The sequence below is a fragment of the Abramis brama genome, assembly GCF_963993115.1.
Source record: "Abramis brama genome assembly, chromosome: 20".
Taxonomy (NCBI): domain Eukaryota; kingdom Metazoa; phylum Chordata; class Actinopteri; order Cypriniformes; family Leuciscidae; genus Abramis; species Abramis brama.
In genome coordinates this window covers 16,919,054-16,942,404 of record NC_139982.1, presented here as the reverse complement: position 1 = coordinate 16,942,404, position 23,351 = coordinate 16,919,054, and the positions used below count along the sequence as shown (strand labels likewise).

Here is a 23,351-nt window from a genome sequence, read left to right as displayed (position 1 = left end):
TATCCATCTATTTAAATATCGTACCGACCGGATACTGAATGAGTAATTGAAGCCCTCCCGTAGCAGTGATCAATCTCGTGTTGCTCGTAAAGCTGTGAGTCTAGACGGAGGACAGGGATCGGCGGCCGCTTATCTGCGCTCGGCATCACCTGCAAATGATCCACTGAATGGAAGCACAACAAACCCGAAGCACCTCTCTCTTAACGGGACTCCCTCTCGGCAAACGCACCCTTGCATGTCCAGGGTTTCTTTTCATTCCGAGTCAGGAGATATAGCCGCTGGACACCAGAAGATCAGACCAAAATCACTGCGGGCCATTGTGGAAAGATAATCCTGTTTGTCAGATAACTAAACTCTGGAGGATAAGCAGTTGTAAGGCAGCGCTGCAGTTTCTGTTGCTACGCTTATTTTTCTTCATTTTCTGCAATTAATTCAGGCATTTAAACATTATTTTGTTTACAATTATAGTTAAAAAAAAAAGATAATAAATGTTACATTTTTAACAGCCTGGGAAATCACAAAAAGTTGTTTGCTAGACAACAGTGTTCTGCTAAACAATGTCGACAAGCTTACTTTTGGTGGATATATGAATTTAGTCTTTTTCTTTCTGAAAATGGAACAAAAATATTGATGACTCATCCTGCACTCCTGATTTCTGTCCAATCAAATGCTGTTTAGAATGACAATGCCCCTCCCCCAATGCCGGCAAATGACTAGCAAGTATCAAATAATTCAGATACTTCCCTATAGGCCTATATTATGTAAAAAGTGCATGCTATTGACAGTGACATCTAATGTATGCTCTTTTTAACTATAAGTGTTGTAGATAATTAAATGGAGGTAGGTTACTAAATGTGTGGCTATAGCACCTGCAGTGCTATTTCACTTGACATTGCTAACATGGCGGATGTAGGCTATGTCAGTAGATTAAATAGGCCTATATCCATTAATGTATCACACAATAGACAAGAGCGTGCTTTAATAGTGTTGGAGAAATACTTTTTCGTCAAATTTAAACAGAAAGTATGGAAATTCCAAAGCAGCGATGTTATGGCATGCCAAAACAAGGCCTTCCACATGTCCCGCTCAAGCTTCCTGTTTAACTAGGAAATACGTAAACACAAAAAACCTGCCATAGTCAGGCGATTTTATAGGGTCTTTATGAAATAAACTAGGCTATATGTCTGAAAATCTTGCATTGAGTTAGAAGTTCTCTATTCAAAATCTAACAGCAAAATCTCACAGCGATTAGATACGAAAATATAGGGTAGGCTAATATAGGTTACTGAATTGATGTTAAATCTTTTCCATCTACTATTTACAATCTATGCAGCTTTCCTCTGCACTGAGGTGTTGTGTGAGGCGCAAAAGCGCATTCTGTTTGTGAAAGTGTTGATTCTGTTTGCAAAGACGACAGACAATAATTCAATTAAACAAATAATCCTAAACCTAAGCTTATACTCACCAAAAACGTATTCATTCACTATTAATTTGCTAGCTTGTAAAAAATACTTTGCTTCAGAAAATTAGCCTACATGTAAATATGCCACGTAGGCTAATTTGAGAACGCATGGTCTTCTGTTAAAATACACGAATTCTAAAATATATATGCTTAGAAATAGGCCTAAAAAAAAAAAGAAAAGAAAAAAAAAAGGCATATCTTTGATGATTTTTAATTGCTAAACTGTGTGCAGATCTGATCCGGATTACACCGCATTAAATCGAATGAAATTAAGAAAGCTTAATTGGATTCAAATAAAACAGCTCTTCTTCTGAATGACGACGGGTTGGCGACATGCAGCGCTTATGATGGTTGCTTTAGGGAGAAATAACGATTCAGATGTCATGGCCAGAGGTCAAAAGCCGCATCTTGGTTCAAATTCCGCCACTAATTTAATAATTTAGGTCTAATTAAATAAACGCACTCTTAAGCCAAGTTCATGTGTGTATAGAACAAATCTTTAAAGTCTTTACTAATTACAACTCTCCCCTGTCTGTCATTTTAATGTGAAATGTCAAAGTATTTAGCTAACCTTTAGTTTATAAATCGAAACCTAAAATACATCTGACTCCTAAACCAAACAACTAGCCTACATGTCCCTTTATGGAAATGCCTTGTCATTTCATACATTCAAGCTTAATTTATTCCTTACAATTAATTTAAAACTGTCACAATAGTCCAGCTCAAACCTTTAAATGCAACGAAATAATCTATAGCCAAATATATGTTGATGCTGAGAACAGGCAAACGATGTCAAACGCATTCGGAGCTTTCTTTACCTGTTGTAATTTCACTGCAAGAACATTCAATAGCCTAAAAAAATAAATTTCGTATATTATGTTTAATAAAAACAACTAAATTGGCAAGACATACGAAAGTCAAAGTATATAGGGGGAATAATTACGGTATAACGGTACTTGATTAAAATGTAGCAAAATAACTCGACATTTTTCTTGAACACAAATCTAATTTTCATTTATTTATCTTTTTTTTATTATGATAAAAAAACAAAAACAAACAAGCGCCATTTAAATAAAACCTCGAAGCGTTTTATCATGAATAAAAACCCGTCATATAATAAAATAATAGTCTGAATTCTGCCATTGCATCACTTTTTTAAATTTATTTTAGACATATTCCCACTCTGAGAAAATACTAATTTTGTCAAAAAAATAAATACATTGTTAATTGTTATAGGCTAACATTGTTATTGTATAAAAAGAACTTTAGAATGCCATCATAAAAACGCGTTTCTTCTTCACAGCCGCGTTTCTTAATTAAATTCAGAAAATAAGAGAATCATTTTAGTGAATGCAAGAGACATTCAGACAACAGATTTAGCAATCAAATTCATGATTCATTAACTGACAGGACGGAAAGGGCCACAGCGTTCCTCTGTTCCTCTGCCAAAATCACGAGAACGTCGAGCTCTCAGATGGTTTCGGAATGGCAAATAACGGAATGGTCTATAAAAACAGCTCCCATTCAAGTTGTCACATATACACCCACTTCCATTTCAAAGCCCATCATCTAGATCTCACATAAAATGCATTCATTTTACTGGATTGAATCTAAAAGCATTGTTTAAAAAAAAAGAAGAAAAAAAAAGAAGTGTTATTTCACTTAATGAAAAGATTTGGTGTAGAACTGAAGTTATTATGAACCTGGAAGTCAGTCTGACCCAGAGGCTCCAGTGCATGTTGACACAGTCATGTATTGAGTGACTCACTCAGTGAGTCACACAGGTATAGTCGGAGTGTGTGTGAGAGAAGGATGGGACGGAAGAAAGCGGGCTGTTTGTGGTGCCCCGGGGCCAGCGAGGACCCTGGTTATGTGGCCACAACCCTTTTACAATGCCGTTTTAACCCACATTTCAGGTTCAGCTTCACTGCATTTCACTGTATATAAAAACAACAACAACAACAAAAAAAACTTAAATTAAGTACAATCAACTTAGATGTTTGAGTAATTTCAACTTAAATTCCATTAAACGGACTTAATAAATGCATAAGCTCTTGATTAAAACTTTTTTTTTGAGAAATGTTCTTATAACTCTTCTACATAAAATCACAATTATGCATGGGAGTATAAAATAGTGTGATTGTAAATATATTATGTTATGTAAAATATTTTAGAATCTTAAAAGTCTATCAATGTAGTCTGATCTAGGATCTAAATGTAATTTAAACCTGGAAGCAAACAAAGTTGTAGGATTTTAAAGATGTTAAGCAAAGAAACGTTATGATGTCAATTTATAAAAAATAATTCAGATGCTGCATTGTTTCTAGCTCTCTAATCACATGAACAAACCTGAACTCCTTTGTATACAGATGGTCTTTGAAGCTCATGATGCTCTTTAGATCGTCTCAAATCATGCTGGAGAACACGATCATCAGGTTTGACAAACTTCATGATGTTAAGGCAAAAGGGAGTCAAACCAAATACTAAGACATTCTAAACATTTTACGTTACATTTTTGACAATTGCTTATATTGAAAAATGAAAACATTTGTATTAAAAAAACATTTTCATCTCTGACTTGTTGGTCCAAAAACATATTCTGGTAAACAATATTTCATCCTCTGTTACAAATGAAAGAATAACTTCGATTGAGCAGTATTAAATATTTTATTAAACTCATCCGTTTCTTAAATTAAACTTTTAAGTGCTTCAATACACTGAGAAAATGACAGAAAACAGGTTAACAAGGAAGAAGTGTTGAAATCGTGTATAAATTACAGTATAAAAAGCGAACAAGCAACGAAACACAACAACAGAAATTCAAAAAATCATAACATGTCAGCTACAGGAAAAAAATCTTCCTCTTTATTCATTGAAAAATATGAAAACATGAAAACCGACGGATGAGGTAACTCGTCATTCTCCCTAAATTAAACGAGGGCTTCAGTTTATTCTACTTCATTCCCCAGTATCTTTTTATTTACAAAACAACAGAATATCAGTCAAACTCAACCATTATCTTTTGTGAAAAACAAGAATCACTGAATGTGTCCAGAAATGTATTTAAGGTAAATCCTGTAAACATTCTATTGCTCATAAACACGTGTATGACAAGTCAGTTTTTTTTTCAGTGAGCTAATATATATGCTAATATACAGTTACTGGAAAACCACTAGGAATGACTCACTACTGATTGACGGCTTTGATGGAGGTCTGATGACTGTCTTCATTTGTACCCTAAACCCCCTCCAGAACAGTTCTGCATTGTGGAATATGCATTAGGTTTCAATGTCAATGTGTGTAATGTGCTTCTGTAAATGACTGCACTCCTTCGCTCACTCCTCCTGCTTCTTGAGGAAGAACTGAAGTGCGGAGTCCCACTGGTCTCTGGGGAAGCGGTTGGAGAGCTCGCAGTAGTTCAGAGGAGCCCAGCCCTTCTCTGATGGGGAAAGATCAGAGGTTTAACACTGACACAGGAAGTAAAGCATTGAATCAATGCCAGACAGAAGGAGCCTTTCGTGAGCAATAAAGCCATTTATTTTTAACTAATGCACTTTAGAACAGAATATGGGGATTTCTGGATCCATTTCACAATTGTAAATATTTAGACAATTAATCTAATTTAAAATGTATATTTAAGCGTAATTGAAATGTATGTCTAAAGCTGGATATCGTCAGTCGTGTATGCAAAGATATATTGAGATTTCATATGGATGACTTGTTTTTCGAATATAGTCCTCACCTGGCTGTGAAGCTTTGCCGTCCGATTGGTTCTCATTGGTGGCACAGTCCTGGATTACACAAAATTAACAGATTTCATTATTTATTCCAGTTGGTGATGCTCGTGGAGCAAAACATTCTCTTATCCCAGACAGATATTCACTATGGAAGCTCGTTTCCAACACTGAGTAAAAAATAAAAGAGGTAATTGCGACTTTTTATCTCACAATTCAGACTTTTTTTCTCACAATTGCATGATATAAACTCGCAATTGCAAGTAAAAAGTCAGAATTGCGAAATATAAACTCGTAATTGTGAGAAAAAAGTCAGAATTGCGAGATGTAAACTCGTAATTGTGAGAAAAAAGTCAGAATTGCGAGAAACTCGTAATTGTGAGAAAAAAGTCAGAATTGAGAGATATAAACTCGTTATTGTGAGAAAAAAGTCAGAATTGCGAGAAACTCGTAATTGTGAGAAAAAAGTCAGAATTGCGAGATAAACTCGTAATTGCTATAAAAGTCGGAATCGCAGGAAAAATGTCAGAATTGAGAGATATAAACTCGGAATTACGAGAAAGTCAGAATTGCAAGAAAAAAGTTAGAATTATAAGATATAAACTCGCAATTGCGAGAAAAAAGTCAGAATTGCTAGTTATAAACTCAGAATTGCGAGAAAAAAGTCTGAATTGTGAGTTTAGTTTAGTTCATGAAAAAAAACAAAATAAAACTTTTTTTCCGCAATTATCTTAAAAAAAAAAAAAAGTATTCCATGGTGGAAACAAGCTTCCATAATTCGCATACAACTAAAAGTAAACAATTTGTATAATGATTCCCCTGAAAAGTGAAACACTGCATTGGCTGAACCAATAGGGTTATTTAGGGGCGGGACAATGGTGTTTCGACCAATGGAAGATGGGATCATCTTCAGATGGGTTCAGAGAAGTCCGTTTGAAAAATGGTTCTTTTTTTGCCATTCAGTCTGGCTATGCAAATTATTACAAACTTCAGATACAATTATTTAAGGACCAAATTTCCTTTTTATTAAGTTTTGGATAAAGTGGATAAAGCTTTTGTCAATCTCAGCAACTGATGTCAAGTTGCAGGACATCGTCAGTCTTTCCATTGTTTGAATAATATGACGATTCCCTGTCTTTGTTGGAGTAAGAGCTAATCTCTCTGTAAGTAATGGCAGCGGCGATGTAGTGTGGAGAGCGCTGTCAGGAAGAAGATGAAGGGAGAGGGTGTTTACTGGAGGCTCAAGTACTGGCAGGTAAATCCACTCAAACAGACAGAGGAAACCATCCATCTGAGCGAAGGAAGCTGCTTCTTTTAGGGGGGTGTTGGGGCACTGGAAACTAAAAGGTCATGGGTTCGATTCCCAGGGAATACACCAATAACTTAAATTCACTCTAAGTCGCTTTGTATATAAGCCAAATGAATACGTTTACAATGTAACTGCATCTCACAATTCTGACCTTGTTTCTAGCAACTGAGTGAAAAAAATGAAAGAATTGCATGATATAAAGTCGCAATTGGAAATTATAAAGTCAGAATTGTGAGATATAAACTCGCAATTGTGAGAAAAAAAAAGTCAGAAAAGCTTGTTTGAAAAACGGTTATTTTTAATTACTGTTTCAATTTATAACTGTTCTAAAATATGCTATATGTTCGCTAGGATATGAGAACGTTATTTTAAAATATCAAATATATGTTGTAGCGCATATATTGAATTTTATTGATGAATCTACTAGGAACATATTTGCAAAGGTTTCTTGAGTAAAACTTAAGTGGAGTTGTGTCCATCCAAGTTGCAAATTTATGCAAAAAATCGAAATACCGCAAAAAAGTTTGCGAATAAACTGCCGCTTTAATCCCACGTGTTCCGAGATTTATTCAGTAAATGTGTTTCCAATCACTGAGCAAGTTTTGCAGTTGCAAACTGCTGTTCGTGTGAACACACTCCTTTATAGCAGGAATAGAGTTTGAGGACATGTTCGTGAAACAAAGTGTGAATTGGTGTGGTGATGGTGTGTATGAAGGTGCGATTTACCTGTATGAAGGTGGCCAGCAGCACACAGCTCATTTCCTGCTGCAGGATGACCTTGTTCTGCAGGTTATTGTAGCAGGCGCAGATGAGCGAGGGGAAGAGCACTTTGATGAGTCGCGGGTGGCTGAAATACTGGAACGGCAGCTGACACAGTTTCTGCAACACGCTGGGCTGGCGGCCAGACTGCACATTCACCTGGAACACACACAGTGACAGTGCGTGCGCACACACGCAACCAGTGAGGCCAAAGCCACAGCCAGCTGTAAATCAACCCGCCCCTCTCTGCCCGTCCCACACGTAAATCTGCCACTAAAACAACACACAAACAGCCATTAAGAGGAGAAATAGAGGGCAGTGCCTCCCAGCGCACAATTACACTCCATAAAACACAGACAGGGATGCCTCATCCACTTCTGCCGAGCGTGTACGCTGAACACACAGGTTCAGATTTGCCCCATGGGAGGACACACTTGAGCTCCGTTCCAAAACCAAGTGAGCTCCCTCGCTCGCTATCCACTTCCTACCTAGGCAGCATCGAAATGGACATAGATCCTCATAAGTGACCAATTTGGAACATTTTGTATAGGTAGTGGCTCACGTTACACAAATTGCGCACAGGAGACTCACTTTGGAACTGATTCCAATCTGCTTGTTAAGTCTGATGTCAATCGTCACCGTTTCTGTAGTCTCAGCCACAGACGGGTCACGCCCACGGATCGCTGGCTGAATGTCTGATGCATATGGCACAAGTAACTGGAAACACTTCAGGATTTTCTAAGTCGTCATCTGATTGGTTGAATTCTGTAGGATGACCTGGAGACGTGTGTCGTGTTGCCGTGATGCCAAACCCCCTCATGGAAGAAGAATGCTATAGTGTTTACAACTGTGACAATGAGCGCTTATCAGGATCAACTGAACGCTGGATTTTCACAAGTATGTGAAGTATGTAAAGTTTGCGGCATAGACTTACTTGACATGTCAGTAAGACGGCCTCTGGGCGGTCCTTGGCCAATGCAAGCTGCTATGGAGTCCAGACCTTCTGCCGTCAGTCTGGAGGTCTGGCTATGTGAGACTATCAGATGCCAAAACCAAACAATAAACACCACCAAAACCCACTACCGAAAAATCTTTATCTCCATACCGAAATCTCAGATGGCCAAGCCATGATTTATCTTTTAAGAATTGTTAAAATATTTGTGTCTAGGATGCAATATGAATAAATAGTGCTCATAAATGGCTGATGAAATAGTATTCTCGATTGAAGCAAGTAGAGATTTTTTTTCTTACATCACGATAGAGATTGGCGGCAGCATGTTGCTATGCTAACAGCTCCATATTTTGACGTTAAAAAAAGCTCAGAAATATTGGCTAAAACAGTCCATTTAAAATGGCGCTGAACTTTTTTTTATCAACAAAAGTCAATTTTGAATGGAACATTATTTTGGATTTATTTTTTCACTGAGCTTTCATTTCCATCCACAAAGGACACATGCAACGCTGCCTTAGAATCTAGCCAACAGAAGGTTTTTCGAGGTACACCTTTGCATTGGAAGCACAAAATGATGGCCTTCATATGTACCTACGAAGATATTTGACGAAACGACAGGAAACTTGACAAATGTTGGTTGTTCACTGAGGTTCATGTCACTGCAACCTCTCGTCACAACCTTTGAGAACCATCTATTCTATATTAAGGTCTATAACATGCTGAAATGCATGTTTGTGGGTCAGGTTTTGGAGTTGAACCTTGTGCAAAACATGCAAACAAGCCCAGTTCCACTTTAATAAATGAAGTAATACCAGTAATGGTGTTCGTACCGGGTGTATAGCCCTCATTTATCACTGCCTTCAGTCACACCGTCAAAATCGGCCCACCCCTTAGAATTAAAACCAAATCACAGCAGGCCTGGACTGATTAAATGCAGTGCCTGGGATGGGAAAAAACGAGGCACAGCCCCTAAATGCTACAAGCTTCCGACCGGGTTGGGGAGCCTGGGAAGGCCCTCGGCTCCCAGGAAGGGAACCAGAGAGTTGGGAGGTCAGCACAGTAAATCCTGACTAGAGGGATTTGGGGGAGAAAGATGAAGAGAGGGAGGGGGCGTTAAACAATCCCTATTACAGGTACACACATCCGTCCATTGCTGCTCGGCCCCAAATGCAAACCATAAGGGAGGGGGGAGTGACGTTCCCTGGGAAAAGGGTGACATAAATTACCAGGATTTACAAGATTTTAAAAATACTCTTAACAATACTCTTTCCATCGCATTCTCCACTTTAATAATACCCCTCAAGGGTTTAAGTGCATGACAAACAAAGAGATAACTCACTACTTTTATCATTTAAAGGGTGAAGCGCCTTAAAATGTAGTTATACGGCAGTGTTCAAAGGCTTTAGGTCCATGCCACTTTGTATCAGGAACTGTTTAAAGATCCCTGACCAAAACAAGTAAAACAAACCACAGTGGAGCCCTTTAATGGTACTCAGAGTTGGAGTGAAGACTAGTCCCGGATTGTCCGGCCTCAGATGACCAACAGCACGATTCAGAAGCTTTTTGCAGGGTTGAAATTAATGCTCTTGCTCTGCTACTATGGAACAAATGGTGCAAAACATCTGGTTGTTTTCAGCGTAGGAGCTGCGTAGTGTCAGAACGGTGGGTGAGATGAAGGAGGGTCTTTTTTCGGCCAAACGCAGAGAGTACAGAATCAATCTCTCCCATCAGTTCTGGACAAGACTAGGGAGTTGTAGAGATACTGCTGTATTTCTAATCATTCATGAGACTGGTCAAAATTACAATGCTGCAGACACATCGGGTACCCGTTTACCTCATGGACCCTTGGCACCTTCAATGGATATTCAGATCCTTGGACCAGTTAGATTACTTGTCATTCAACAAGCTGATAACATGCAAGGTAAATGCAAATTAAAGTAAATAACTTCTCATAGGATGTTCTATCAGTGAAACGATTGGGAAGTTATTATACACTGTCAATATGTTGATTTGCCGCCTTAAAATCAGTATTTATAAATTTCGACTGTTATCTGCGTTTTGTTCTACATGTAAACACACTCAATGGGCTTCATTCATAAAACAAGCAGAACAAATTTGTGTTTAAAATAATTCTTTCCCAACGTGAGAGAGTACAAGTGTGTGTCCATCTGTGGGGGTGGTGGGTTTTGTGGACATTCCGCCCACAAATCACGCAGCCATCTCATAATCCGTCAGCATGCGGTGCTTCATCTTCACACAACTAAACAATGAGTCCCCCTCAAGTGTCCACTGAGGGGAGACGTACAGCACTGAGAGAGCAGAGGTTACCTACCGCCCCAACCCAGGCAATGAACTCACCCGCCTCTCCCTGGCCGAGAGAAATGACCCTGCCCCTAACCGGCCCCAAACTTGGATTAAGACCTCGGCCAAGTCCTCCTGTACCAGCGTCTGCAGAGGTATCCATTCAGCAATTGACACCATAAAAGCAATGGCAGGCGTTTGAACTTGCGATTCCGGAGCGATCCCTCCCCCGCTTTAACACAGATGGCCATAAAGAAAGGAAGAGACAAGGCCTAGTGTCTAGTGTTGGTCTTAAGTAGAGAGCACTGGAGTTTTCATAAAGGGCCACGATTTTACGGGCGGCCCATTACATAACTCCCGGCCTGTCAACTGAAAACAAAGGGAGCATAAAGTTAACGCAGTGAAACGCAAACATGCACACTACGAGCGGCTCAAGGTGAAGAGGAAGGAGACCTGTGGGCCAGGGGTTTGTTCTTTGATGAAGACTTGATAAGACGGCGGAGGAGAGACGAATGCCGACAGTAAAATAGATGGCTGTCAGGTTGTGTGGAGCCATGCCGATAAAAAAATAGACGATAGAAATTGTAAAATGTATTGTGAAATGTGTATTAAGACTATATCAAGGAAACAAAATGATTTCTGGGTTACTGTATTAAGTATTTCTTTTAATAAAAGAAATAAATTATGAATTTTGGAAGTTGGCCATTGAGAATTATTACAAACATGACCATCATAAATCTAATTTACATAAGGAGGGACGCCACATTTACATAAAAATTATGACTAAATCTATTCGGAACTGAAACCAAACTCCAACGGGCAGAATATATTTTCATAATTTTTCAAAGCCCACAAATATGATGTCCCTTTTAAGGGACTCCATTGCAGCCATATATTTTCATGTATAAATACTGTGGAAATTTAAAATAAATGTGTGTAAAATAATAACTGGAAAATATTAACTTCCTATTAAGCTGACCCAAGAGAAACAAAACTGTGTCTACATAAAAAATAATAAAATAATTCTAATAAATTAGAATAAAACAAAGCAGACTGAAAATGTCAAAGTATATTATTAATTATATAAGTATAGATACTTTTTTCAAACAATGGATGATGAGTTCGCTCTATTTTATGTTGTTTCATAATTGCCTATATTGCATAGGACTATAGTGCTAAATAGGTTTATAGTGCATTTTATCCATAATTTCTGCAAAGTTCAACGTGTTAAGCAGGATAAAATAGGCGACATTGCACTTAGTTTATTATTTCAGATGCTTTTTTTAAAAACTACAATTGAAAAATGTATATATTATATATAAAATGTAACCCACCAAAGTGGCTAGTAGAAGTGACTGCGTTACACGCCACTGCTGAAATCCACCCGCATTTGGCGGGTGTTAATGTCAAGCCCTGCTTGTGCATGAGAAAGCTGTATGGACATTGAAATAAATCTGTGCTGCTTTCGTGTACAGCGTAAAACTGGCCTAAGTGTTGTTTTTCAATATAAATGGGAGGAGATGACGCAAGTGTCCCATGCTGCCAAGACACCTCAGCAATTTTTTGTTGGACCAGGGATGTCCGATCTTTCAAAACTACAAATCTACGGCTCTGCCTTAAAGATGAACCAAACCGAGAGGATGAGAGAATGTTCACGCCACTGATAAGACAGGAGGTCTGCCTACATACTAGGATGCAAAGAGAGCACTCAGAAGAGAAGAGGAAGTTATGGCTGAAAGGCCTTATCTGAACAACGCCTACCGCCCCCTCTTAACCATCCATCCAGACAACCTGACGGCGACTGGTACACGGGCGTAAACATAAAATTAAAAGACAAAAAAAAAAATCAGTTGGTTTTCATCTCTCAAAAGCAGAAAGAATGTTTCTTTGTCATGAAAACGTCTCCGCTCGCCAGTGTATTGGCAAAGGATCACTGACTCACTACTGTTTGCTTAATAAATCAAGTGTCATCTTCGATCCTGCGAAAGATAATCTTTTCTTCTCGAGAAGACATCCGGACCTGGATCATGCTCAAACACAGCATTAGATCCAAATGGAGCCCTAAACTCTGAAAGATTTATGGGCAAACAAACAAAATTAAACGGACGAAACCCGGAGCAAAACGACAAAAAGAATTAACAATGTGTTCGCACCTGAAGTCACCCTTTAGGTAGGTCGTAAATATTCCTCACTGCCGTCAATCACATCTGTCCGCAAGATGTGTTTACAATCCCTGTTGCAAGGAAATCAAAGACGTTTGGTGATTTTCAATAACACTATCCCACGGTGGTCTGGTCATTTAATCAAAGAGTGTTGGGTTATCAACCGGGGTAATGGACTGTCGAAGGAGGCGTTTCAACATCAGTTAAACTAGGATTAGAAGCCCAGGAACAACACTAGGGTTTGAGGGCAAAGGAGATAGCCCCGCACTTGTAGGGAAGAATCAGACACGTGAAGGAGAGATAGGCGTAAAAGAAGGGAGTGAGAAGATAAGACAAGTGAGTGTGGTGGATTGGCTCAATCTGGCACTTTTGGTGGTGTAGGGGCTACAAGCTAAAAGGGTTGTTAGCCTTCACCTCGCTATCGTCGCTAAAACACCAAGTGTATATAGATAATAACATTTTCACCTGGAAGAACCTACAAGATAAAAGTGAGGAAGTTTGATGACTGTCAGGACAGGAGTCCAAACAGAAATTTGAATTATGGCCATTTTAACTTTTAACTTTTTTTTTGCCTTGTTCAATTTACAATAACAAACAGAATCAACTAAATACGTGAGCTACTAAATATTACTAGCGCTAAGTAATCCACAGTTTGACCACCAAAACAAAAAAGTACCTTGTATGATTTACACCTTAAAACATTAAGTAATTGGTTGGCTACTGTAAAATATATGTTGTTTGGTTGTTTTTTATGTTTTAAGTGTCTTACGCTCACCAAGATCGCATTTATATGATCAAAATTACAGTAATATTGTGAAATTTTAAAATGTAATTTATTCCTGTGATCAAAGCAGAATTTTCCGCATCATTACTCCAGTCTTCAGTGTCACATGATCCTTCAAAAAAAAACCAAATCATTCTAATATGACGATTTGCTGCTCAAGAAACATTTCCAATTTCTAATTATCATCAATTATTATTTTTTCAGGATTCTTTGAAAGAACAGAGAGTTCAAAAGAACAGCATTTATTTGCAATATAATGTGATCAAATTAATGCATCCTTGCTGAATAATAGAAAGCATTTCTTAAAAAAAATCTTACTGACCCCAAATGTTTGAGCAGTGGTTTATTTGACATCAGCTAAACTACAAAGTAATTTATTTTATGAAAGGTTAAGAAGACATTTTTTTTATTTGTATTACCATTCTCTGAAGAATTATTCACAATAAGACCAGGAATGTGTGTTAAAATAGTAAACAAGCTAAATTTTGATTTAATGTTGACTTTAAACCATATTAAAAATGAATTTCTCTTTGCTGTTGGCCATCATTCAAAAGCCTTTATGCCCCCCTTGAGTACAAACAAACTTCCTATCAGCTATGACTGCATATCTCACACACTAAATGGCTCTGTGGGTGAGGGTCTGAATAATATCCATGTGGAAAGAACAAATGTCCCCCAGTAGTTTTTCCCTGCCTTTATGAGCTGCATTATTTCTCAGATGCACACATGTAAACACAGGCTGGCTGAATCACTGCGAGACAGAGCAGGGTTAGCGCCGTCTTTGTCTTCTGCCAGTGCTTACATTAGTCTGAAAAAGTCAAATATTCCCGCTCCAGTCTCCATTTATCCTGTACGAGGGCCGTGTGGATATACACCAGGGCCCCTGACACTGGCAAGTATCCGACTGGAGAGGGGCGGGGCCGTAGTGCCAAGTTCTACGCTGATGTTTATGTCATTTAATTCAGTCTAAATGTGTTGAAGTGCTTTTCACGATTGGTTGGTGTTGCTGCAGGCATACTGTATATTTAGTTGATGGGAAAAATAACAAGGAAGAGAAAATTACTCAATGTGGTTGATTTTGAAATTTAGCAGGCAACCATAGCAGTCATTTTTCTCTGCCTTGTCATTTTCTCCATCAATATAAAAACAATATGTTAAAGACTATAACATTTATATATATAGTGTGTTTATTATATATATATAGGTTTTTTTTTTTTTTTTTGAATGTTGAAAATTCTCTTATGCTCACCAAGGCTACATTTATTTGATCAACAATACAGTAAAAACAGTAATATTATGAAATATTACAATTTAAAATAGTTTATATGTCTATATATATTAAAATGTAATTTATTCCTGAGATCAAAGCTGGATTTTCAGCATCATTACTCCAGTCTTCAGTGTCACATGATCCTTCAGAAATCATTCTAATATGCTGATTTGATGCTCAAGAAAGAGTTTTTTTATTATCAATGTTAAAAAAACATTTGTGCTACTTAATAATTTTGTGGAAATGCAACATTTTTCAGTATTCTTCAAAAGACAATGTGTAAGTCTTTATCAATTCAATGCGTTCTTGCTCAAAATAATTTATTTAAAAAAAGTATTATGCTCTCTCACACACACACACACACACAAAGAGAGAGCGAGATGGGAAGGAATATCAAAAGTAAATAAAATCAATAAATTTAAAAAGTTTAAATTTAAAATTAAAATCAATAAATTTAAAGTGTGAAAATCAGTAAATAATAAAATAATAATAATTTAAAGACAAGGAGAAGATAAATGCAAGAAAATCAAGAGCCCATAATAATAGTGAAGGAAACAAAATGATCAAAAGTGTGTGTGTGTGTGTGTGTGTGTGTGTGTGTGTGTTAAAAACCTTATTACAATACCGAAGATACACAATTTACATATACATTCATAAAATGTTATGTTCAATACTGATGCTGATAAATGTAACGATTCAAATACCAAGAAAAAAAAAACAAAAAAAAAACTGGAAATGTGGTTACATGCGACACTGGGTAGAAAATGGATTGACTCATCAGCTCAATGTTAGATTACCAAAATGCCACTATATTCCTCATCTAACAATGTAAAATGATGCCACGACTCAATTCCTCACATCAGCTTGTGATGGGTGACTGCACACATGTAGTAGGTGCATCCAACAATATTTTTTTTTTATATGACCTACCAGCAAGAATTTTGGCCAAAATGCCTCTCAGCTGAATAGCTTCACAACATTCTTTCCACCTCTCTCCAGTGCACCTGCCAGTGTTGGTGCTGTTTTTAATAATAAACCCTGATGTGAGCCAAATGGCAGCATAAAACAGCAGCTTGTGTACTGGAGGGAAGTCACAAGTTTAAAGACCTTGCAGCCTGGCATTTTTCAAATTAGCAAAGTGGGCTGGGAAGATATGAATATTCACGAGACGTTATTCCCAGCCCGCTCGTCGTTTAAGTTCCCCCATGCGAGCACAAAGCCCAATCATCTGTCACGCCCCCCCTTAATTCAATCATCAACCCTCATTCAATTATCCAATATAATATGCAAATCAACCCAACAATGGCCAACAAATGCTAATTACCTACATCAAAATAATTAAATTGGATGGCATCAGCACAGAAGGACTGAACGGCTATAAAAATGGAGGCAGTTTCTTTAATTAAGAGCAAAAATGTTTTAAATTAGAAGCACATAAATTGCGAGGACTCTGCCCCCTCCCTTCCCCGTCCCCCGAGGGGACATTAAGACGTCACGGAGGAGGTTTCCACGTGATGCGCGCATAACTAAAACCCGACCGAGTGTGGCGTAGTCACACCTGCCATGCAGTCGGCGGCTTCCAGGTAAACCAAGCGTGCAAACGATATCAGGGACTCCCACTTCTTCATGCCAGGCTGATCTGTGATCTGTACTGCCAGGTTAGATCAGCTCCCTTCCCCCCCCCCCCACCAGGACTGAACAAAGAACGGGCCAACTGCCAGGCGGAGGATAACAATGTCCGTTCCTACTACACAGTGCAGAGCCAACAGAGGTGGCAAAGTCACTGCATTATTCAACAGCCTCCTTTTGTTGCCATTGTGTTGGTTGTTTGTAAGGAGAAAAGTACACCTGCTCTTGATCTAATGACGACCAAACATTATACACACCTCAGTGACGGAGAGGAAAGGATCTTTTACGGTGCTAAAATAAGCCGTGTGAGACTACGTGAAGCACTACTTGCAAATTGCTGTTCATTTAGATACATTTGTGTTTTGGTAAGTTTGCTAATTCAGTTGTTGTGGTGTTGATTCACATCGTTTCTAGATTGTTGTGCAGAGTGATCAGATGCATATTTATGGTGGCCGAGAAAGCTCAACGCACTGCAACTGAAGACAACACGTGCTGCAAATACAAATACAGAAACGCACTGCAAATACTCACAACAACCAAATACAGAAACACACTGCAAATACTCACAACGCAACCAAATTCAGAAACGCACTGCAAATACTTACAACGCAACCAAATTCAGAAACGCACTGCAAATACTCACAACCAAATACAGAAACACGCTGCAAATACTCACAACGCAACCAAATACAGAAACACGCTTCAAATACTCACAACAACCAAATACAGAAACACGCTTCAAATACTTACAACGCAACCAAATACAGAAACACGCTTCAAATACTCACAACAACCAAATACAGAAACACGCTTCAAATACTCACAACGCAACCAAATACAGAAACACACTGCAAATACTTACAACACAACCAAATACAGAAACACACTGCAAATACTTACAACGCAACCAAATACAGAAACACACTGCAAATACTTACAACGCAACCAAATACAGAAACACACTGCAAATACTTACAACGCAACCAAATACAGAAACACACTGCAAATACTTACAACGCAACCAAATACAGAAACACGCTTCAAATACTCACAACGCAACCAAATACAGAAACACGCTTCAAATACTCACAACGCAACCAAATACAGAAACACACTGCAAATACTAACAACAACCAAATACAGAAACACGCTGCAAATACTCACAACGCAACCAAATACAGAAACACACTGCAAATACTTACAACGCAACCAAATACAGAAACACACTGCAAATACTTACAACGCAACCAAATACAGAAACACACTGCAAATACTTACAACGCAACCAAATACAGAAACACACTGCAAATACTCACAACGCAACCAAATACAGAAACACGCTTCAAATACTCACAACGCAACCAAATACAGAAACACGCTTCAAATACTCACAACGCAACCAAATACAGAAACACACTGCAAATACTAACAACAACCAAATACAGAAACACGCTGCAAATACTCACAACGCAACCAAATACAGAAACACACTGCAAATACTTACAACGCAACCAAATACAGAAACACACTGCAAATACTTACAACGCAACCAAATACAGAAACACACTGCAAATACTTACAACGCAACCAAATACAGAAACACACTGCAAATACTCACAACGCAACCAAATACAGAAACACGCTTCAAATACTCACAACGCAACCAAATACAGAAACACACTGCAAATACTAACAACAACCAAATACAGAAACACGCTGCAAATACTCACAACGCAACCAAATACAGAAACACACTGCAAATACTTACAACGCAACCAAATACAGAAACACACTGCAAATACTTACAACGCAACCAAATACAGAAACACACTGCAAATACTTACAACGCAACCAAATACAGAAACACGCTTCAAATACTCACAACGCAACCAAATACAGAAACACGCTTCAAATACTCACAACGCAACCAAATTCAGAAACGCACTGCAAATACTCACAACAACCAAATATAGAAACACACTGCAAATACTCACAAACAACCAAATACAGAAACGTGCAGGAAATAGCACCGACCACAACAGAAATGTTTCAAGTAACATACTTATTATTCAATGTCTACTCGTCAGTGGTGTTGTCGATGACCTGGAAGGTGAGTTTTTTGTTTATTTAACATCCTGATCGTATGTGAGTATTTGCAACACGTGTTGTCAAACTGATGAGGTTTATTTTAATTTGCTGGTGTTTTTTTCCATTTGCAAGCGTTTTGTTCAGTTGCAGCGCATTGCAAAATGATTGCAATAGTTGCAAAAAGCTTCAATGGCTTTTGCAATTTCACAGTTTTTTTGTGTTTTTTTTGGCCCTGGCACAAAATGACCAGCTAACATTACTTTACTAATCATATTATCAGCACATAGGAAAGTGTGACCAAGTACTAGTCAGGTAAAACCACAATCAATCCGATTGGATATGAGCAGACTGATACAATGCAGACTAATATAATCGGAGGGAAAGTGGAAGTGTTTCCAATCATTGTGTTCCTGTGTTAGCAATGGTTACATCCAAAGAAAGAAATAAAAAGAATGTCTTGCACCCAAGAGAACCATTTACTGGATCATCAAGAACTTCAAGGAGAGAAGTTCAACTGCACTGCGCCTGGACCGTCTCATCCTGAGGAGTCGGCTACAGAATCGTATCACCACTAGTGCAGAGTTTGCTCAATATTTGAAACGGGTTGGTGTGAGTGCATCTGCACACACAGTGAGGACAAGATTTTTGGACAATGGCCTGGTGTCAAGAAGGGCAGCAAATAAGCCACTTCTATCCAAGAAAAAAAAGAAAAAGAAGGACAGACTGATATTCTGCAGGAAGTACAAGGATTCACTTAAAACCATCCATTCACCATATTCCTAGTTTTAGAAACCATAAAATAGCTACAGTATGTGTGATAAACAGACAAAAGTCTCTGAAAATCTTTCACCATGCCCTAAAATCTCATTCATGAAGCTCAGATAACCATATGACAGGTCTGGCATCAATGATGCTTGATTTATTTTTTCTTATGCTTTAATCATTTACATTGTGACTAATTAAAATATAGGACTCTCTATCTCTATAATGACTTGTGACTTAAATTTGAGTCTTTTTTCATTACAAAAAGCTATTATAAGGCTTCAAAAGAATTATAACAACTCATAAAAAAAAAATTGTGGACTCATATGATACTTTTTTTTCTTTTCTTTGACATTTTTGGAGCTCAACAGAATACTTATCCATTTTTACATAAATTGCTGCATTGAATTGGATGAGACAAGTTTACGTAAGAATGGATTCATGAATGATTTACACATTTTGAAATTGAAAGTGAACAGTGACTGGGGTTGCATTAAGCCTTAGATCTGCTTTTGGGTTCTACAGACAGAAAGTCAAACAGGTTTGAAATATCACAAAGATGAGAAAATGAATTTGATTTTTTACAACTAATCACGTTAATAACATTACTAACAATACATTTTGTACTTTGCAAGGATCTTGGCATAGTATGCTGAAATACAAGTTTGAACAGAATGAAAACCTCTTGTAGACCTAAAAAATCAAGTGCAAAGACCATCTATTGGAAAAGAGGAAAAAAGAAGCCTGGAAGAAAACGAAGCTGCTGCAACTTTTCACATTTCACATTAATTACCAAATTACAAAATATCCCTCATGAATATTTTATTTATATTTATTGCATTTTATGTTGCAACGAAGTAAAGGTGTGGTTACAATTCTGAAATTTCAGTTAAATTTTAATGTCCACAGTGTAGCCACGTAATATAAGAAGCTTTGTTGGTCATTGTGGTGAATTCGAGTGGAATTCCCCTGTGAAAATTCACTAAACAACAGTAAATGTGACCACACCTTAAAGGGATAGTTCATCCAAATATGAAAATTTAATTTACTCACCCTCATCGTTTCAAGTGGACGACACTATATACAGGTGTAAACGGGGTCTAAAATGTTTTGAGCTTGTCCACTTTCGACCACTTCCAGAGGTAGTTGAAAACACATTCGACCGGATTGCTTTCGTAGTGTAAATGCTCATGTGGTCGAACATTTACAAAAGACCGTCTACTCTCGACCTACTGACCCAATGCGTAAACATTATGGGAATTAGCCAGACGGGATTTAAACTTTGTCGGCTGAAGACCCAAGTTTGGTTTGAAGATGAAAAACGTACCAAGCACAAATTATGTTCTCTTACCATTCCTGATTTTCTAACGCACACTCACAGCGTTCTGCGTGAAACGAAAGCTGCTGCTCTCCATATGTTTTTCCATCATTTTCGGGGACGTTCATATGGAAATTCCAAAAACGTATTTTGTCCATTAGATCGAAAGATCTGAAAAAGCCCATACATTTACCCTCCCATAGACCTTACCTTCGAAGAAATCGGGACAGAAGTGGTTAAAAGTGGACAAAAGAGACGCATTAAAACAGCAGGTGTAAACGGGAATGTGTCTCCCTCGTCTACTTGTGATCCGATCGTCCAAAACGCATCTTAATACCAGGTGTAAACAGGGCCAAACATGCATCAGTATATGATCATAAAACCTTATGGATTCATAAAACAAACCAGCTAGCATGCACATTTTTTTATGTAACACTAATGATGAAGGTAATCTCACCTGGTTGTCTGGGTGGTTGACAGTGAAGTAGCCGACGCAGATGATGAGCTCATGAAGCAGCTCTTCAGAGCTCTGTTGAGAACAGTACCACAGCAGAGAACTCACAATGTGTCTGAAGGCTAGAGAGAGACCCTCCGCTCCTAAAACACACTGGAAACAACAGACACGGGTCAGCAACGGGATCACATCAGGGAATAGCTATTAGAAAAGAGCATGCACACAAGTCTGTCTGCACATTAGAAACGGGAGAGAGACACATTTTAAAGAAATTATAGGGATTTTGACACTGTAAATGGAATAGATCACACAAAAATTAAAACTGATTTTTCATTTACACACAGTCATGTCATTCCAGAACTTTATGACTTCTGTGGAACATAAAAGAAGATATTTTGGAGAACCATTTGTCAATGGAAAGTCAATGGGGTCCAAAACAACATTGGACACTTTTGACTTTGTTTTCTGCAGAAGAAAGAAAGTCATACAGGTTTGGAATCGAAATGAGGGTGCTCACAACACACTCTTTTTGGTTGAACTGGTTCTGGAATCAGTAGTCCCACCTCAAGACACCCCCCCCCCCCCCCCCCAATTCCCTCAACTAAAGAGATGCTATCTGCCGGTCTAGAGACAGTATTTATTAAACATGTCAACATGACTGAGCGCCTCAGGGTCAGCACTAAAACTACTGACAGTTTCTGCTGGGTAGGAGAGTGTTATGGGATGGAGAGTCTAAACAACCACAAACAACAATACCTGAAAATCCCAGCATATGCAATGGGAGTAAGACGCTGGGTTTGCATCACCACAGACAGTCTGTTTGATTTGCCAGCATTCAACCAACTCCGAGAACCGCTGGACGTAGAACCAAGAATCATTTATGTTTGAAGGCGATTGAAGCATTAGCTACTATTTTTTTATTAAAACAAATAGATGAGGTACAGGGTTATTATCGTCAACTAAAACTATTAAAACATTTCGGTTAATTGAAATAAAGCCGAAATAAATATAAATATTAGATGAAAAACTTAAACTGAGTCGCTTTGGCAATTAATTGAAATAAGTTTAAGTTGAAGCACTACTATTATTAAATCAAAATAAATTAGACCAAAAACTAACTAAAATTGAAATAAAAACAAAAACCTAAATAGCAATATATATATATATATATATATATATATATATATATATATATATATATATATAATTTTATATATAAAAAACTCAATTAATAAAATGACAAAAGCACAAAGAAATTACAACAAATTAAACTAAAGTTAACACGAAAACTAAAAATATAAAATAAAAGCCAATTCAAAATATAAAAAAACTATAATAAAATTACACTGATGAGTTACTGATCAACATTTAGATTTTTTAATTTTCTGCAATTTTAAAGATTTTTAATACCACTATTGAATATTTTAATAACACTACTGAAACGCCATCAATTGATTTAAATATTAAATTGTGAATATATGAGTTTTTGTAGTTAACACATTTAGTTAATTCTAATTACTATGTAAATACAAGGTTAATTTGTGAGGATGACAATCATATAATGATGCTGACAGAAGTACAGTCGAGTCATATGTCTCAAACAACACAAATATACTCAAACAGAAATAAAAAGGTAACTGTGTTAAACAATTAATCATATGCATTAACAATCTAACATTAACTTCCCCTCAAAGAATAAAGCAATATTTTTGTTTTCTGTATTTACAACCCAAAGCCAAAAAAAGCAGCACCAGTGAGCCACAGGGTGACCTATTTAATAAGAAAAGACTGGATTACACATGATTATCTAAAGAGCAGATACAAATACACAATTAAAACCTTAGGCTGAGTGTTATCTAGCAGCTCTACTACTAAGGAACCAGATCTGTTTTGTAACAGCTAAACTGGCATGCCAGAAAACATCCATGAGTCTTTAGCTCAGGTTGGACTCCTATCCACATCATCTCATGAAATAATGTTAATACATTGTCCAGAAGTGCTTCTGCTACCTCCTATCTGGTGTTTAACTCTTTTTTTTTTCTGTGTGGGTATTTCCAAGATAATTTCCAAGTTCAAATTGACACCTAAGTAAAGAGGTCATCTGTATATTGAACACATCCATTGACCAATGGATCATGATTTCATGATATTTCCAGGTGCTCATTACTATTATTATTTTTTTTTCTAATAAAGATTAGACTCATAAACAGCAGTTTTTAGTGGATTAACTATTTTAAGGCCAAAAATAACTAGAAATCTTAGATTTTCCATTATTTTTGTCCAGTCCTGGAAATTAAACTTTAAAAGGTAAATTTACATTAAATTCAAACTAAACAAACCAACACACTAATTTATACAATAAAAATA

The 23,351-nt window shown here is 37.4% G+C and overlaps 1 protein-coding gene across 7 annotated transcripts in view; it reads right to left on the bottom strand.

Annotated features, from left to right (window-relative positions):
- Positions 1–4,110: 4,110 nt before the first annotated feature.
- scaper (S-phase cyclin A-associated protein in the ER) overlaps positions 4,111–23,351 on the bottom strand; it is a 106,668-nt gene continuing 87,427 nt past the window's right edge. For all 7 annotated transcript variants that reach the window (XM_084094990.1, XM_084094986.1, XM_084094989.1 and 4 more), the window contains 4 exons: positions 20,988–21,137; positions 7,232–7,423; positions 5,205–5,253; positions 4,111–4,901 (listed from right to left, as the gene is read on the bottom strand). In XM_084094990.1, coding sequence (XP_083951116.1) covers positions 4,798–4,901; positions 5,205–5,253; positions 7,232–7,423; positions 20,988–21,137 — 495 coding nt within the window. In that variant the 3' untranslated portion in view covers positions 4,111–4,797. The remainder of the gene's footprint in view (positions 4,902–5,204; positions 5,254–7,231; positions 7,424–20,987; positions 21,138–23,351) is intronic.